The sequence below is a fragment of the Pseudoliparis swirei genome, chromosome 4, assembly GCF_029220125.1.
Source record: "Pseudoliparis swirei isolate HS2019 ecotype Mariana Trench chromosome 4, NWPU_hadal_v1, whole genome shotgun sequence".
Taxonomy (NCBI): Eukaryota; Metazoa; Chordata; class Actinopteri; order Perciformes; family Liparidae; genus Pseudoliparis; species Pseudoliparis swirei.
This window is the reverse complement of record NC_079391.1, coordinates 18,936,788-18,955,157: the sequence shown is the minus strand read 5'-3', so window position 1 is coordinate 18,955,157 and position 18,370 is coordinate 18,936,788. Positions and strand designations below refer to the sequence as shown.

General features: G+C 42.6%; 1 protein-coding gene across 6 annotated transcripts; it reads left to right on the top strand.

The window, feature by feature from the left end:
- Window positions 1-58: 58 nt before the first annotated feature.
- tmod2 (tropomodulin 2) lies at window positions 59-18,258 on the top strand. 6 transcript variants are annotated; one of them, XM_056412093.1, is made up of 11 exons: window positions 4,582-4,665; window positions 8,432-8,652; window positions 10,049-10,205; window positions 13,027-13,149; window positions 13,406-13,474; window positions 14,093-14,223; window positions 14,315-14,422; window positions 14,512-14,655; window positions 15,491-15,635; window positions 15,861-15,892; window positions 16,234-18,258. In XM_056412093.1, the coding sequence occupies exons 2-11, from the start codon at window positions 8,527-8,529 to the stop codon at window positions 16,519-16,521; spliced, it is 1,323 nt and encodes a 440-aa protein (XP_056268068.1). In that variant the 5' UTR covers window positions 4,582-4,665; window positions 8,432-8,526; the 3' UTR covers window positions 16,522-18,258. The 6 variants fall into 6 exon arrangements, with proteins under 6 accessions (XP_056268067.1, XP_056268068.1, XP_056268065.1 ...); XM_056412092.1 differs by lacking the exon at window positions 4,582-4,665 and adding an exon at window positions 59-641 and having other exon boundaries at window positions 15,491-15,892; XM_056412090.1 differs by having other exon boundaries at window positions 15,491-15,892.
- Window positions 18,259-18,370: the final 112 nt, after the last annotated feature.

Below are 18,370 nucleotides of genomic sequence, written 5' to 3'. Positions count from 1 at the left end.
GTCCGCGGCTTGGTTGGAACCGGGCCGCGGAAAAAAAGTGAATAAATAAAGTTTTAAATGTTTTTTTTTTTTAAATCAGTCGGAAAAATATTTTATTTTGAAAAAGGACCGGATCCACCCGTGTGTACGTCTGAGCCGCGTTCAGGAGTCTTAAAGTTCGGGTTTATCGCTGCAGGCGAGTCTCACGCGCCGAACCCTCTGCTGGCGGCACATTTCAGTGACAAAGAATCTTCAAACAGATTCAACCTGCTCAATGAATTCTGTCACTTCAGGGAAATGACAACTGGTTTCAAGTTGGCCGATGAAGTCGCTGCTGTGGGCGAGTGAACAGCGGAACATTCTACATGTTTCAGACGTTGACCGGGTGGAAGAGGCTTTTAAAAGAGTTTGAGCGGTACTCCAACCACAAAAGACCCGACTGCAACAGAATAGACCTGCAACCCATTTGTAAACAAACCCACCCGGTGAATCGAGCCCGTCCGAGCTAGAAAAAAATGTGCTGGAGATGCAAATGACCGTGGCCTTAAGGGACATTTCACACAACAACTCTGCCGGTGTTCTAATGACAGCGACCAGAACTCGGTGAGGAGCAGCGGACCAAACACACGTCTGTCGCCGTCTCCATTAGCGGCTCGTTGCAGGTAAACAAGCGCACGGCTCACACGAATTCGGCGTAATGATGAGTTGTAGTTTTGGCACTTTATGCCCTTCGTATAATTGTATGACGTCATATGTATTACGTCATTTGTATTGCCGGTCCGTGAAAAAAATTTCTGACACGGAACCGGTCCGTGGCTCAAAAAAGGTAGAGGACCACTGGTTTAAACAATACTTAATAACATCATAGACACATTTATGACTTGATCTTTTGTTTTAAAGTTATAGGCAGGAAGGCCAATTTATAGATGGACAGATTATGTTATATGTTAATAGCATGACGTTGTACCATAGTAGTAAAATAGTCCCACATTGTAAGGTCTTTAGAGACTAAACTTAGATGGTTACTCTCTGTTCTAGTCCAACACCACATTAAGCAGGACTTGAGAGATCCTTTCACATTGAAGGGAAACATTCAGCAGCTCTCTGTCACAACTTTGTAGGCTTGTGACATCTGGAGCCAAAGCTATTAAGTGCAGGATCTCTTTGGATGGCCTCTGTGAGAGGAACCTGGTTTATCAACCGTTCATAAAACTGTTTTCGAGCTAGACTACACAGTAAACGCTTAAACAAATATATTAAAGGGATTTTCCAAAGCTGGGATATCAGTGCGATCACCGTGAAACACTTGATTCTTTGTCACATTTACGAATGGCTTCGTAACCTTTTTTTAATTATTAAGGATGTTTGACGCACTTAAGTTATCTAAGACTTCTAACTTTGTTCTAAGTAACATGAAGTTGGTCGTTTTAAGGCAAGTAGATGACATTGATGTTTAAGTAAATAATAGTGATACATTTGTAGTTGCAGAACATGTAACATTAGTTAGCCAAACTTAAATACATGTGTTGTTTGGAATGCGCACAAAGTATATTTCACTTGAAATAATTTATTTGTTAGAAATAGTTATTTTCATGAGGTTATACTAGTCAAAAGTATATCTTGAGTAAAGTTTGAAGTACTCCTGACTCACTTTAATTTCCTAAGTTATTTAAACTTAAGTGTAAGTATACTACAATAAATAAGCATGTGTTGGTCCAACATACAATACATATTTAACTTTACTTGCGTGTAACAAGTTCCTCTACTTTATTAGTGTGGCAGCTGTCCCCAATCTGGCCTCGGCTGCTGGCTGGTTGCCAATCAGTCAGCTGCTCTGACTAATTGGCAATTAGTCAGCAGCCGATGCTGCTTGTATAAAAGGGCAGCAGAGCTGGAGGGACGGGAGTGTGAGCAGAGGCGCAGGTTGTGCGTTGTTGGCTGACAAATAAATGATGTCTTTCAACCAAACCTCGTGGTTTCGGGCTGATCCTTGGTGTTGGGCTCCAGTGTAGCAGCTCCAAGACCACTACCCGTGGGTTTCCCCCTCCAGCACCAAGGATCAGCCCGAAACCACGAGGTTTGGTTGAAAGACATCATTTACTTGTCAGCCAACAACGCACAAGCAGACCGCACAACCTGCGCCTCTGCTCACTCTCCCGTCCCTCCAGCTCTGCTGCCCTTTTATACAAGCAGCATCGGCTGCTGACTGATTGGCAACCAGCCAGCAGCCGAGGCCAGATTGGGGACAGCTGCCACAATTAGCTTAAAGCATTTGGTTTGCATTTTGTTCCTAATGTGGGTAACTTTTACACTCTACATTTGTAAAGTCCATATTTGCTCCTTCAACATAATCTTTTGACCCAATTGATGAATTAAGTACAAACTGTAATGTTCAATAACTCAAAGTGGCTTCATGTTGTTTCAACTGTACAATTATACAATTGGCTGTACGCCCAACTCATTTAGATTTTATTTGTTTGCTTGAACTGATAATTAAATGTTGAATATCAATTTTCCAGTGTTTACATTGTACACAACTGACAATAGCACACGTAAATTAGTTGGCATGCAATAAAATCCCCTTTATCTAATCTTTTTTTTCCAAGTGTCTTTTGTCCCGATGAGATATCAACCTGCACCTGTTAATTATTGTAGAATGGCAGAGGAACGGGGAAATACCCAGTTAAATAACCAAAGTCACATGACATGAACACGGACATACTCCAATAATGTAATCACTACAAAAAGAGGAGGGAGATCAAAGCATTCATTTTAAATGGTGTTCTCAATGTGAGACGTCACTTTTTAGATTGAACTTCAAATCAGTTTATTATTTATGTTTGTGCCTGTCACTCAGTCAAGTTCATTATTTTGTAAACATCGATAAAAACAAATGAAACGGAAGAGAACATGACAAGAGGAAGGAGTTGCAACTTGACTATGATTCTTGTGTTACAACGTTACCATGAAAACATCTCCCATCTCCCTGATCCAACTGTACCCACGGGGTGTTTGGAGCAATCAGTGCAATATCACCCTTGCCAGCAGTGCATCGTCTTTGATGAGGAAATATGCCAAATCTGATTAAGCCAAAAGGGCCTTTTGAGTTGTATGGTGTTGTTAAGGACTGAAGTTAATTTCAGTCTTTAATTAGTGGAAAATAAACAGGTCGAGCAAGTGAGTCAGATGGGAGCATGTTTCTTTCAATTATACAAGGGGGGTTTAAAAGTTAAAAGTTAAAAGTTGTTAGAACAAATGTGCTATACCTGCTATGAATTGCAATGCATTTCATTTTAATGTTGGGGTGATGAGGTTGGATAGAGGTTATCTGTCTGCACCCTGTCATAGAAAACATGATTAACATGAGACATAGGGTCTCAGTCATTATTTTCAGTCAGTTATGTTGTGACCCCTACTGCACTCACGTTCGTATTGCATCTGTGTCAAGTCCCTCACATTATCAACCACCAGATGGTGGCATTTAACCACCAGTTACCCCACACAACCTTTTGAAACACAAACTGAAGTGGGACATGCATTATAACATGCAATATACATATATAATGTATGTGTTTCAAAAAGATTTAGAAATGTCATTTATTTGTAATTATTTCCATATATCGACCCACACTAGCCACTGAAGAGGTTGACCAATGTCTCAAAAGACAATTTCTGACAGTACAGACAGTACAGTACATTTATCTCGTGTGTAACACTGGTTTACAATGTCCGCAAAGAAGACTTCATCTCAGTATATTTGAACCCATTTAGCTGATTTGGATACTATTGTTCATCTGATTCCAGCACCTACATCTCTTCCCATAGTTTCAGTGTTACATTAAGGCATCTTGTTACAGTGAACATATTGTGCAACACAGTGTAGTAGGCTACAGAGAGGTTGAGCTCCCCTTGAGCTTTACAATCAAGGCTACAGGGAGGTTTTTAGTGTATGTAATTGTGTGAGAGAGGGAGACAACGACAGGTGGTACGAGATAAAGAATTGAGGTTTCCATGCGTGTATGTATAGTCTGCCTTTCCAGGTCTCTGTGCTATTTGGGAGTTGGCTTGGCGGCACATTAAAGTTGCTTCATCCCCAGACTATGCAATTGTAGCGTTACCACTTTTCTACACATCTGTCTACTCTGTGTGTATGACACCCATCCCTTTTCATCCTGAAAGAGGGATTCTTGCTCTGTTGATATATTTATGTGTGCGTGTGTGTGTGTGTGTGTGTGTTCGTGTGTGCGTGTGTGGAGGATAGATAGGGTCCTATGTTGTGATTGAAATTATGAATGTGATTTCAATTAGTACCCATCTCAGCTTTCAATAGTGTAACTGTGTATGGTCACTTACAACAAACGGTATCTCAAGTATATACCACATACACTGAATTGTTATTAAACCAGTGCCAGTAGATCACTTGTATCATTTAACGTAATTATATTTTATTGTATTATCTGATTGGTTCTTCCAGCTAAAAGGGCGGGGTAAAATACGCCATTGGCTTATGTGTGGCAGACTGTCTGTCTATTGGTTGAATCACACGTCACTCAGAGAACGCTCGGCTCACCCTTCCTGTGTTACCGCCCTTGGGCTGAGTGAGTGAGAAATCAAGCGCAGAAGACATCGCATTCATCGGGAAGACTGGTATTATTTGGAGACACCATAGTCAGGTTACACTATCAGGTAAGGACATATACAGTTAGGGGTTTGAGATTTATGAGGTGAATTCATGAAACTTGCTATCCATAGTGTTTTACATGGTGGTTTAGCTCGCGTTAAACGGCTAGCAACTTGAGTCAACTGTTAGCTGCTAGCTGCTAACTGTTAACCGACATGTTATTCCGCTTGGTGTTGCTGCAGCAGACATATGAGACGCGAGCTCAGTTACCAACGTGAGTGTCTCATAAAGCGTATGGTCTGGCTTTACCTCCGCTAACGTGTGGCGTCTTCTTCTAACCACTCCGTGGTTACTGTCAGCGTGATACTCGTCAACATGTCAGGAGCGAGTTGGCGTCCGTTCATGCAAAAGATGTGTGAAACTACTTCAGTTAGCTGCAGCTAAAGTATCACCGAAGGAACATCACTGTATTGGTCTCGCTCGGTTATATAATAGTATATCGTGTGGTGTGTCATTTTATGGCAGTACTAAGTATCTTCTAATGATCCCGGTGTCTGTATCGGTTCATAGTTGTTGTTGTGTGTGTATTGTTGCAAAGTAGGACGCATTTAATCTCAGCTGCCCATCCCTATGAGCCTGACTATGCATTTATCAGACGGGGCATCAAGTTAGAGGTTGTCTGTCTGACTAAGACGAGCGATCCAGTGTTTCTTAGGACATCGTTTTGTCGTGATGACTCACACGACTGAGCGGGTGGAAGGACGTGGCTTCAGCAGCCCTTTGACTTGTTTGATAGGTGCAAGGTCACTGTACCTGTGTCATGAGTCCACTAACACACTCCTTGTTCAAGAGCTAATGAGAGGCAATGTGTGTGTGTGTCCAAAGCCAGTTTTGTCAGCAGGGCTCAATGGTGAAGAAAGGGTGTGGTCCAAGACCGCTATAATGGAAGTGGGGTATACCCTCAAAGAGCGAAGGCAGGTGGCCCCCCTAAAGGTGTGCACTAGGTAACTGAGTTGAGACTGCTGCTGACAAGGCATTGTTGGTGACCCCTCCCACCATACCACCCTCTGCAGTGCCGTATTGCAGATAAGCAGACTCCTCAGATAGGATTGGTTGGACCTGCATACTTTTCACTGGGAAGTGAAAACCCTGCCAGACAGCCTGGTTTTACCCTTCCGGGCAATGCAGTGAACAGCAACAGTCATGAGTTGTTTTTTATTTTTATTGAAAAGTGGCAACCTTTCTTTAACCTGCGTCATTCAGACTCCAGCCCTTGCAAGTCCTTGTTGAGCTGAAAGGCAAGGCACACTTGAAAACAGTTTAGTGTGTGTTTGTGTTTGTGTTTGTTTGAGATATGCACCACTACCTGTATTGCCAGGGCTGCACAGCAGTTATATGGACATACCCATCACATTTTAGTCTCCTGACACTCATACCGTCTTATTGTTTTTACTTGTTAATGTGATGCAGTGAACATACCTGAATGACAGAATGGTCAGGCGCTCTATCGCTCCTTCCATCTGTTTTCTATCATTTTTGAAAGTTCCAGGCCCGTAGGGAGGTGTAAGATAAAAGGGATAAAGGAAAACTGAGTAACTACAAGGTGGAGAGATGGAAGAGTCGAGAATAAGACTGTAGAGAGTAGGTGGGAGGAAGTGCACACTCCTGCCCCATGGGTTGCAGAGCTGGGCCATTCTAACTATAGTCCTGCTCTGTGTTCATGGGGTGGGGCTCTATAATAATGTAATAACCAGTCAGTGCTTCCTGTTCATCTTTCTCTTCCAGCTTCAGACCCTTAGAGCTAAAATAGGCATTTTGATATTGAGTTTAACAGTTAGCCAAACATCGTTTGGGCTTTCTTAAATGTGCCAGGTTTTCATCACTTTATCTGTATCACTAAACATCTAGCCTGTTAGACGAACTTGAATCAAGATGTTTGTGTCTTTGTCCTCCGGGCAGTCCTCAGTGATTTGTATGTGTTCAAAAGGTAGCGCGAGTGTACTGGTCAGTGTGAGGCAGTGTACAGGTCTGCAGTATTATTGGCTCTCAGCCATCTGTTGTTGTCGTGAAGGATTAGAAGAGAAGAGAGGAGAGGGAGGAATCAATCAGATTTGACGAATAGATCCTCTGTGTCTCTACTTCGGCCTGAGTCCACCTATTGCCATCATTATCCATGTACGCATGCTCCATTACTCTTTTATCCGCTCGCCTTGTCTCTGTATTTTCCAGATCCTGGTTAGATATGTAATCTCATCTTTGCCTTCTGCACATTTTTAGAATTAGTCTGGGTAATTTATCTAAAATAGGGAGGAAAGAAAGTCATAAATCGAACTCCTTATGCAAGACAAATCTTTTCATATGTTTTCACTGACTTGCAAATATTTGACTGGTGTGAATGAAAATGGAAGTCATCGGACCTGGATGTGATGGCTTTTTGTCAGAATACATCAACGCCTTTATTTTCACACAGTCACAGGACAGCCTCCATGTGTTTTTCGTGCCCCATGATGTCTCAGTGTTTATTGTGAAAGACGACCAAAAACTCCCTTTTCAGCATTGTTACGACCAGAGGTCATGTGAATCAAATCCTGCTGTTGTAGACGTGTTCAAATATTGATTATTTCATTTTTTATTTGGTATGCATTATACATTTTCCTTTTTCGTAAGTTGTATACAAAAAAAATTCACAGCCTGGAGGTTTTTTTTAGGCTCTGATTTTAATACTCATTTATATTGTTTCACTAACGCATTAACTTAGCTTTATTGCATGCAGCTCATTATATTTAGACGCTTTTATGGAAGTCATCGGCGCTGACATTTGAGCCCCTGCTTCGTCTGCTGGCTCTCAGGCTTGCAAATGTCCCTGCCACGACTCTCATAATAATAAGTGAGTGGTTGTGGTGGTGTAATGGAGGAGTTGAGGGGAAGAATTAGTCCAGGACAAAGCCTGGATCGTGGAGAACCGAACATAGTGAGACCCATAAAGTGTCAGACTCTGAGGGAATTCCTTTAAACTGGAGAAATCCCTCCGTCAGCTCCAGGGAACTGGCACTCAAAGTTTAAATAATCGTTTCCCCCCCTGCTGTATTGCGTTTAAATACTTTGCTGTATTTCACAATTGACATGAATTATTGAGACTGGTGCAATTTTCCTGCAAGTAAATTATTGTTGTATTTGTATTGTCTGTATTTACACAAATGTGTATATATATTTTCAAAATAGCTTGAGCAAGCCATTTGTGAAAGTAGAGTCTTGAGTTCAAGTGTGTTTACAGGTTGGAAATCATGAGGTCATTTAGTGGTCATCCATGGCGTGGGAAAGGGAAACAAAGGCTCTTCGTTTTGTTTGGCAGGGTACCTCACTCATTCACTTATCTGGGCTTTATTTAATCTTCACTTTAGTGCATCTAGTCAGTTTACTCCTGTATTTTTTATTTACTTTCTGTCTCTAGCAGGAAATGCGAACATGCATTTTTATATCTAGAGGGAATCCGCTTCTTTTGGTTCTTTGAAGCTGTTGATGTTTTCCGATGTAGCACAACAATTGGGGTACTGTCAAAGAGTTGTTGATGATCCTCGTGGCAGTGGTCAGATGATTTGGTGCCTGAGAAAGTTCATTGTTTGCTCCAGCTGTGCATGCTTGTGTTGCATCCCTGCAAGGCGCCATTATCCAGCCTAGCTGTCGTCAACTATTGTTTCAGAGAGAAAACAAAAACAATGTATATTTAAATTTAGATACGTTGGTATTCCATTGATTTAGTCAAGTAAATTAAAATGCATCCTGTGCCCCCATCATCATGAATGTTTTGCTTGTGTGTGTGTGTGTCCTCAGGAAGCCTCTCCCTGGTCTGGAGCAGTGAGCCTGAGAGGGAACGTTGTGGCATTGGTCTGCTGTTCAGTGTTGCTTAGCAAGCCATAGCTGGCGCCATGGCGTTGTCATTCAAGAAGGACCTGGAGAAGTACAAGGACCTCGACGAAGATGAACTCCTCAACAATTTGTCGGCGGAGGAGCTCAAACAGCTGGAGACGGCCCTGGAAGAGATGGACCCTGAGGTCATTGAGGGCTCTTTAGTGGGAGGGAGTTCTGTAGCAGAGGGATTTATTGGCAAATGGCCAATTTAAGAATCATTTTTAAAAAAAACTTATTACTTAAAGTATTTTATTCACTCAAATATAATCTTTGCAGCCATAATACATTTTCTTATTTTAGGGGCACAACTACAAAGTTAGACATGCTCCAGTTTTCACAGAAGAAAATACACATCACACATTCAAATCTGTGGGTGGATTTTTCCTTTGCACAACAACACCTCCCTGTCCGCCGGCCTCCATGGCTGGGAACATAGTTTAAAGGCGGAGTCTCGGTTGCAACAGCTCTGTCAGCATGCTGCCAACTGTCGGTGTGTTTATTTGTGAGTAGAACTCGGGAGAGTACAATAAAATCCCTCCCACGCGCCTGGGCGTTTTATTTAATTTCCATCTAAACCGAGTAATATAAATCACCCCATGAGGGGCCCCACAGGAAACAGTGGGGAAATATAAATGTTTCAATCTCATGTCATTAAATAGACAAAGTAGCATTTGCCATGTTCTCAAAAACAAGCACTTGCATTTAGTTTAGGTTCAACACAGACAAAGACACGTTTGTTAGAACTTTCACAGCTTTGGTCACGTCCCTCAAGTTTTGACTCACCGACAACAAATGATTAGTTGCAGTTTTGTGGTGGGTGAAGGTGTTTGAAGCCGTGTGGTTCTAGTTCACGTGCATCAAGTTCAACAGGTTCATCGTATCTTTACTTCCTCTTGAGAGAAACTCGTAATTCATGTCTATATCCCACGTGACTCTCAAACTCTTCCATCTGTCATTGATGCTAACTACCCCACAGACAGACATAGATGTGACAGTCCAGACCTGTCGCCCAGTACATTATTATGAAACATGATGTCTGTTTAAATACATTTAGCTAACATGATGCCAAAGTACATCTACTATATAGCAGTGTTTCCCCTAGGTTTACAGCTTCAGGGGGGGGGGGACTAGTGCCGCTGCTAGCCATGTTGGTGCCCTAAGCTTAACTCCTTCACGATGCCCCCCCCTAAGATAGGAAAGGGCACCGGGGGGGGGGGGAGGGGGGCGGATAAAATTACAGGGTGGCGGGCGGAGATTTCAGGGGGGGGGGCCGCCACCCTGATGGAATGGTGGGGGAAACACTGATAGAGTGACATGGGTCTGGATTGGGCAGCATGAATTTATTGTTGCATGAGATTGTTTTAGAAGTGTTCAAATAATTGTATGAATAGATATTTTGTTCATCATGTAAAGGGCAGCTATATGCTTTAACAGCTTAAAAAACGAACATAATTGTATCATATACCCTTTATCTATGTCTATAGTGAGTGTATTGAAGTCTTCATTAGTTGCCACGTCTAATTTGTCTCCTCTCCTCAGAATGCTCTTCTCCCAGCGGGCTTACGCCAGAAGGACCAGACGGCTAAGCAAGACACCGGGTCATTTAACAGGGACGGCCTTCTGAAATACCTGGAGAAGGAAGCCATGGACTACAAGGACAGAGACGACATACTGTCCTTCAGTGGGGAGAGAAAAGGTGTGTGTTGGTCTACACCCTCTTTCCAACCTCAGGATTTACTATTTTAAAACCTCTTGACTGAAAACGCACAAAGTCCATTTAAAGTACTTTAAATTAACTTCAATCAACTTCAATCCATAGGTCATGTAAAACTCAATATAGACACGGTTGAATGTTTCCCTTCAGCGAGGGTGGGTCTTTGCAGTCGGGATGTTATATCGAGTGCACCACGCTCATTAAGAACGTCATGAGTGCGCCGCTGTCACCTGTTGGAAATGTGTTTCCTCTTGGGAAGAAGTGTTTGTTTATGTCTGTATCAGCAGGACAAACACACAGCAGTAATTACTGTTCTGCTGTGTTAGGCAGGTATTATTAATGACTGGCTGCTCTTATGCAACATACAGCAATGTGCGGGAGGTGTGTTAGGACCAGGGGACTGGAGGTAGAGAGTGTCAAAGAAGAGAGTCCCTCTTTATATCGAGGTTAGGCCACTTCAGTTTGGACACTAGACATTACTAAACCTTGACTTGTGCTTGGGCTGAGGTTTTCATCGGCAGATCTATGCAAACCGAAGCCAAAAGCCTTATTTGAATGGCCGTGATGCATGCAGCGGTGCATACTGTGAGTCCAGCTGCGTAACTTTTCCTAATGTTTGTAGCTATACAAAAGATGTCCTCGTCCCACAACTCGTCTTTTTTGTAACAGCAGTTTGATGTGGTTGTGATACTCACAGTTAAATAAACAGTCATTTTTTTAGTTTTGGAATTGAAGTAGTGAAAAGACCCAAATCCTTGGAACAGTCTCGATGCCCAAAAGGGGAATGACTTTGTCTTTTGTCCCAACTCGGTAGATGTAAAGGTGAAATAAACAGCTGCTCCTCATCCGGATGTGATCGATGTTGCTCTAACTAAAATAACCTGATCTTCTCTAGAGAAACCAGTTGTGTTCAACCCGGTTGTAAGACATAGTTGTGGTAACCTTAGAGAGAAGAAGGAAGATGTTTTATGTGACGGTGTGACACAGAGGGAAAGAAGTAGGTCAACATTACTGGGTTGGAATTATTGTCCATTTGTTGGATCTCAAGAGATCTGAAAGTTACTCCCTCACTGGAGAAGAAATATGGAGCTGACATTTTTCTCCCTGGCCTGTTAGGAATTATACTTCGTCTGTGTGTGCATGAGTGTGTGCACGCCCTATGACAACATGGAAAACGCAAATCACTGCGGTGGTTTTGTGGAATGTAGCTGATTCGCGTCCCCTTGTTAAACTCAACGTGTGTGTGTGTGTGTGTGTGTGATATTTCAGAGAAACTGCCTGCTTTAACCACTTGGACATTATTGTATCGGGTGTGTTTTTCTTACTGTTTTTTATAATCCATTGTTCATTCCTTCTGTTAGTCCTTGATTTCCTTAGAGGTTTGTGAACATTATTCTAATTAATAAGTCCTGGCTGGAAGGAAGACGTATATATTGTATTTTTCAGTTACGGTTTTAAATAGCATACTTGACTTGTCATGTTTCGGCACATATTTATTACTAAATTGGAGCATTCCCGGCTTGCTTCTGTTAAACATTGTGTTTGAGGTTGTTGCCGTTGGCATTAGGTAGCCATGTGTACAGCAAAGGCAATACATCAGTTTCTGCAAATGTGCTGCTCAAGATGTAATGATAGTTTAAAGGATTGCTTCGGGCTGACCTCATTTTGACGTAGAACATTTTTGGAAGAGAAAACAAAATCCAACAAGTTTATTGTAAACACAAATGAGAGTATGGAGACTATTTTCTAGGTTCATAAACTTTTTGGTCTGATTTTTGTGGTTACTCTTATCACAAAAGTAACACCGGAGTTTTGTGCTGTTGTCTTTAGAAAAAAGAAAATGTTTTTAAACTTCACAGTACTGCTTTCAGCATGTAAAGCACCATGGTGGTATTACAATTATGTGTCTGTCTTTGACAGACAATTGGTATACGCGCCTTTGGAATCATACATATGACGAGTTGTTTTTGGCCTCTGACGGGCTAAATGGCGCTCCAGAGGGACTGGCACAGGATGCTGCCTAATGACTGTGTTTTACTGTTTACTGGCTTTCAGGAAGTGCCAGAGCCCCCACTTGGGAACGGTTCGAAGAATTTGACTAGCTTGACCGACTCTGAAGGAGGATGGTCGGGCGGGTGGGGGGGCTGTTCTCGGGGTGTTTTTGTTTCAGGAGACAGGCACATCGAAGTCCATCAAGTGCAAGTGTGTGTTGCCCCGACAGCGCAGTTAAGATTAGACTACAGTCATTGTTGCATAACTTCCTTCTTTCTTTCCGTTTCTCCACTCAGATAGTTACTCAGACTGTCATGCTGTGTAAACGAGGCCTGGACAGCATATTTCTTCAACTCTACTTCCTTGTCAGACACATTACCGATATTATAAACTGGCCTAAACGACAATAATCTGTTGTTATTACGGAACATTCAATCACTTTGAATGTAATTAGAATGTTGTCAAATTTACCAATATAAATAAATAAGTATCCAACTAAAGCTGTGCTGATTCTCTGTGCAATGCGAAAAAGCATAAACCATGTAATAGATTTAAATAAAGAATAAAGAAAAGAAACAGTCTAGCAATAACATGGCTGAAGGAAAAAAAACAAGTCACAATAACCAACAAGTAACAGCTGGAACTTGTTTTATAGAAATTGGAGATTGTGTAACGTCTTATAAAACCTTCACCGTGCACCTGTTTCCTCTGTTGTTTTGACATTCAAGTAATTTATTGCCTGCCCATTTCTATGGGGGCTGAATCATCTTCTTTGACTGAAAGAAACCCCCCATTCCTTCCTCCTCCATAGGTAAAGCATTTGTTCCGAAGCTGAAACCGATAGAAACACGCCAAGAAGAAGTCACAACCCTGGATCCAGAATTAGAGGAAGCCCTATCCAGTGCCACAGATACAGAACTGTGTGATCTAGCAGGTAAGAATGATTTAGTTTGAGAAAGCTTAAAAGTCTTAAAAAACATTACTCTGTATGAAGATTTCTTATTGTAGTTGTGGAACAACAGTCGGTCTGCGGGGACAGCAAAACAATTAAAGGGCTTACTGAGCAAAATAACATGTCTGCTATGGCGTCTAGATTTGGATCTTTCATGCACTGATCCCTGAAGAACGCATGCGTTCACACTGATTCCTCACCACAGCTGCTGAGTCGATGGTTTGCTTTTGTTTTGCAGCGATCCTGGGTGTTCACACGCTGGTCACCAGCAGCCAGACTTACGATGCATCCAAAGATGGTTTCAACAGTAAGTACATTTATCGAAGTTCTTCATAGAAATAGAGTTGAACAGTTTTCCAGTGGTCATTTGACAAAAAATGGCATTTGTTTGTTGTCTTGGTGACAACATACGCCAGTGGTGTAAAGTTGTCGTAGCTAGTTAGTTAGTTAGCTAGCTTGCTAATTGTACAATGCTAGCATTTACATTTTTTGCGCTGAGAAAAGCATATAGATAAACCACTACCATAAAATATTCAATTTGACTTGTTTGCTCTCTATGCTTTGTAAAGTTACCACGTCACTGCTCCTTGTAAGACATTGCTGCAAATCTTCACCTCCGTGAGTCTGCAACTTGCCGAAAGTCGGTCTAGTTGATACGACGGGATACAGCTTCGGAGACGGCTCCCTGTTCATTCCTTAGAAAGTGTTTGACTTCAGAGTATAGAATTCAGGTGAAATGACCTATATCTTTCGTCAATCCTCCACATCCATGAGCCCATAGGGCAAGGGCACGAGCGTTTCCTTGAACGCTGCTTCCCAGCACTCGGTCCAGCCTCGTTCTCTGGCTCATTGACATGAATGGAAGAAGGAAAATAACTCTGGATTTGGATCAGTATTTGTACCTCTGCCTGTGTGTCTTTTCTAGATGTGATCAAAGGGGAGAAGATGAACCCGGTGTTTGATGAGCCTCCCAATCCCACCAATGTAGAAGACACTCTGCAGCGAATAAAAAGCAATGACGGCTCCTTAACAGAGGTCAACCTCAACAACATCAAGGTACACAGCGACACAAGCTCTCAGAGCTTCAGTGTGTGCATATGCTTGTCTATTCCTGGACTGATGACATGTGTCTTTGTTTGTTCTCCAGAACATTCCAATACCCGCGTTGAAGGACTTCGCTAAAGCCATGGAGAAGAACACAACGGTCAAGAAATTCAGCCTGGCAGCAACCCGGAGTAACGACCCAATCGCTGTGGTGAGAGGGAGGGGCTTGTGGGCTTTTGTTGGCTTTGTTGACACCTGACAACTCCATATTTACTTCCTTGTTTTATTTCCTCCTCTCAGGTGTTCGGTGAAATGCTGCGAGAGAACAAGACGTTGCAAAGTTTGAACTTGGAGTCCAACTTCATCACCGGGGCAGGCGTGCAGGCTTTGGTTGATGCATTGCGAGACAATGAAACCCTCACAGAGATCAAGATAGACAATCAGGTACCAGTTGCTCTTCTCAAGATACTCATATTATTTCGAAAAATTGATAAAATATCTTTTGTATTACTATTTTGTTCATCGTGGGTTAGGGTAGCTGATTACTGGGAACTTCTGACTAAAGTGGTGGTTTCACAGAGCCTAAAGTCGTTGAAAATGTTTGTGTTGTGCAGTTGGAGAAAATGCCAACGAACACAAACCACCACCTGAATAAAACAGGGTGATTGTTTCCAGTGGAAAATAAGTTAAACCATTTGCCTGTGGGACAAGTCCTGGTCATAATAACTTGATTTGCATCACACCTTTCATACATAAAAAAAACGTGCATCGGAAACAAAGACCAGAGAATTAATAAGTTCCTCAAAATAGAATACATTATCCAATAAAAAGGTAAGAGTTTTGTGGGCAACTTTTGGAGCAGTTGAAGTACCAGCTTCAGAGGACTCTTGTTGGTTGATGAGCAGTTAAAATGTATTAAATGTAAGAAGGTGCTTTATGATTCAGAGCTTTGTATGTCAGCAAAAGAACCGTAAAATCAATTCTACAAGAAATGGGGAGCCATGTGCTTTCGTTCCCTAGTTGTTTAAAGTCTGGTGGCAGATGTTTTCCTATCAGCCTATTTTTGTAAGCCGGTGAAGATGGCATCGCAATGGTCCGACCCTCTAGTCGTGAAAGGATGAATCGATGTCTTGGCCCCCTGCGTTGTTAAGAAGGGCCTTACTTTGGTCAACTTTCTCATGTGGCCGTCAGAATCCATCCTCTGACTGACGGTTACCGTCTTTAACCCAAAGGGAAGTTATAATGTGTGTGTGTGTGTGTGTGTGTGTGCGCGTGTCAGAGGCAGCAGCTGGGTACCACCGTGGAGATGGAGATTGCTAAGATGTTGGAAGAGAACCACAGCATAGTGAGGTTTGGCTACCACTTTAACCAGCAAGGACCTCGCTCCAGAGCTGGCGCAGCGATCACGAAGAACAACGACCTGGGTATGACACACACACTCTCACACACACACAATCATTTGAGATTTGTTTTAACTTGCAAAAACCAGGTGACTTGTTGTTGTCCATTATGCTATCTTTCCACCGGTATCGCTCTCTTTGGAAGAATGAGTCAGAACAATTCCAACATCCCTGCGTCCATCTGTCTCTACGATGTTGTTTTTCCCACAAGACGTCGGTCACCAGTGATGACCCTTTGCTCTCTTTTAGTTCCCCGTCCTGTCAGAGTCGAGCTAGCACAGGTCTGATGCATGAGTGTGACTCAACGTGTGCCAGTGCATCAAAGTGTTTGAATGAACTAACAGTACGGACATCGACACGGTGTGATCACGCAGCTTCGAGAGTGACGACATCTCGCATCCTGTTTTTGTCTGCACACGCTGACACGCGCTGTTGAAATGAGTCGGAACTTCGACCGCTTGGCTCTCGAGGATTCACTTGGTGTTTTCCTGATGACCTAACAGGCCTGTGTAGGGTGTGTCGCATGTTGGCAGTGGTTCGTTCTTTTCTCTGTTGATTTTGTGGAGAATGAGAAAAATAAATCCTGCCTTTTGCTCCTTTTCATTGTGCTTTTCCTTTTCAGTCCGCAAGAGGCGAGTGGAGGGGGACGTGTAGGGACGGAGCCCGACCCGCCTCCCAGCCAATCCTCTGCTTTCATCTCACCATGTGGAATAATTTCAGCCAATGCCCTGGTCTCATCTCACTGTGTGGAAACTTAAGTCTTGTGCCAAACTGTGGGGCAAGGCGCCCTCAACCGGAACATACATCTGAGAAGAAGGGAAATAACTGGAATTGCCCTCCCCCATTCACATGTTCATACTTATTTTTATTATGTATTGTTATTGAAGGTGTAAATCGGATAAGCTTTTAGTCATTTGGTTTTTCGGAGCCTTTACGTGATCTGTCCAGACTTCCCACTGCTTTTTGCTTTTCTACTTCGCGATAATCATGTGGAATAAACATGCACATTACCAAGTAACGCACACAACAATAACAACAGCAGCTCTGTTGAAACCATAACTACCATAGAAGGAGCCCTGTATACAGTGTAGTTTGAGGCCTACGCTCCCAGTGGAATACCTGTAGTGAAGAAGCAGAATTTGACATTAGGACGATGGAGACGGCGCTGAAGTCGATGTTGACTTCAGCGCCAGAAAGGGACGTGAAGCCAAAGTCAGACCAGTCTGTGAGAACCACCGCTTACTGGCAGGATGGTGATCGTCCGTCAGTCATACGGTAACATCAGTCACCATGTGATCAGACCATCATTTATTGGGGTTGCCTTGTAAAGCCAGCTTGACCTGTGTGTTTAACGGTCAGCTGATCAGATGCTGGCTCACTCTCTTATGGGAAATTATGTTGATACAATTAAACGGTTTTATTCTAACTAAACATCTTGTTTTCATCCAGTTAAAATGCTTATGTTGGTTCTTATTATCAATGTTGTCCCTTAACAGGAAATTCTAACTAGGTCTGGATATTTCGGATCAAGTAATATTGGGATTGTACTGTAAAAGTAACGGGCTATGAACCCGCGTCTCGGCTGACGAGGCTTTGACCTGCTGGTCCGATGGATGTTGTGGACGTCTGCTCGACCCACGGGGTTTCTCTGGTGTTTCACCATGCCAAAGACTAACGCTTGCAGTGCTCACAGCATCAATATGTAACCAGGTGGTTATCGCTTCAGGTTTCAGTCATTTTCTCGCAGTGAACACGGCGACAACGATCTCGATCACATGACGCCATTACATTTTGTGTTTCCATTTTTGGGGGCCATTTACAGCCCAATGTTCAGCAAGTAGTTCACTGACATGTGAGGAGCAGTCGGCAAACACAATTTCTGTTTTGCGTCCCAGGACCACAGATGTTTCTTTGAGCGGCGTCTCCCAGGCAGAAAGGCTTCTTCCATGTCGCCCCGCGCACCCTCCGTCACACTTCCCCTCTGTCGCGCTCTGCAGCATCTCGGCAGTAGCATGTCATTCATCGTGTGACGGATAACATGCTCTGCGTGCCTCAAACTGAACTTCCTGAGGAACACTGACCTGCTTGTGATGGGGTTTACAGGACTAATTCAGGATTACTTGAAACTTGTAGATACTGTTTAATGTGTAATAGGAACAATAAGCGGGCACGAGATCACTCGTGAACATCGTGTTTCCATCGACCAAAACCTTTTCCTTTAGCCTTACGGCCTCACATTCCTTGTTCTAACGACTGAGTTCAGTACGTTGGGTTTTTGGATCTGAGGACTTTGTCCACTGTCATATCTGCTAGTATTTCTTCTTGGACCTTTTGGTTTTCACATTCTTGTGCTTTGCCGGTGGGCATTCAGCTAAAGTGGAAAAGTGCTTCTTTGCCTGGGCTTGATACAAATATTCTGTGATTCATAAAATGTATATTCATTGTAAAATGCCATCTCAAAATACAAAGTGAATATACACGTGCACACACTTTTAAGTTTCGACAAAACTGAAACTTTTTTTGTTTTTTCAAAACCCGGGTTTAGACTCAACATAAGGAATATGTTACTAAAATGAAACCACACGGCTGGTAAGATGCACTGCTGAATATACGATATCCTCAATAATAAATGTTTTTACATACTCAACGTGCCCTTTTTTGCATTTGTTAAAAAAATGTGTACCTTTGCCTGCTGAAGATTTAAAGCTGGTTGTGGCCAAACCTCAAGTTCAGACGGTACATTTATACATAATGACGGA

Coding starts and splice junctions, on each gene's coding strand:
- tmod2 (XM_056412092.1), top strand. CDS start 8,527: ATGGCGTTGTCATTCAAGAAGGACCTGGAGAAGTACAAGGACCTCGAC. Junction 8,653..10,048: donor TGGAAGAGATGGACCCTGAG/GTCATTGAGGGC, acceptor TCCTCTCCTCAG/AATGCTCTTCTCCCAGCGGG. Junction 14,224..14,314: donor TCAACCTCAACAACATCAAG/GTACACAGCGAC, acceptor TTTGTTCTCCAG/AACATTCCAATACCCGCGTT.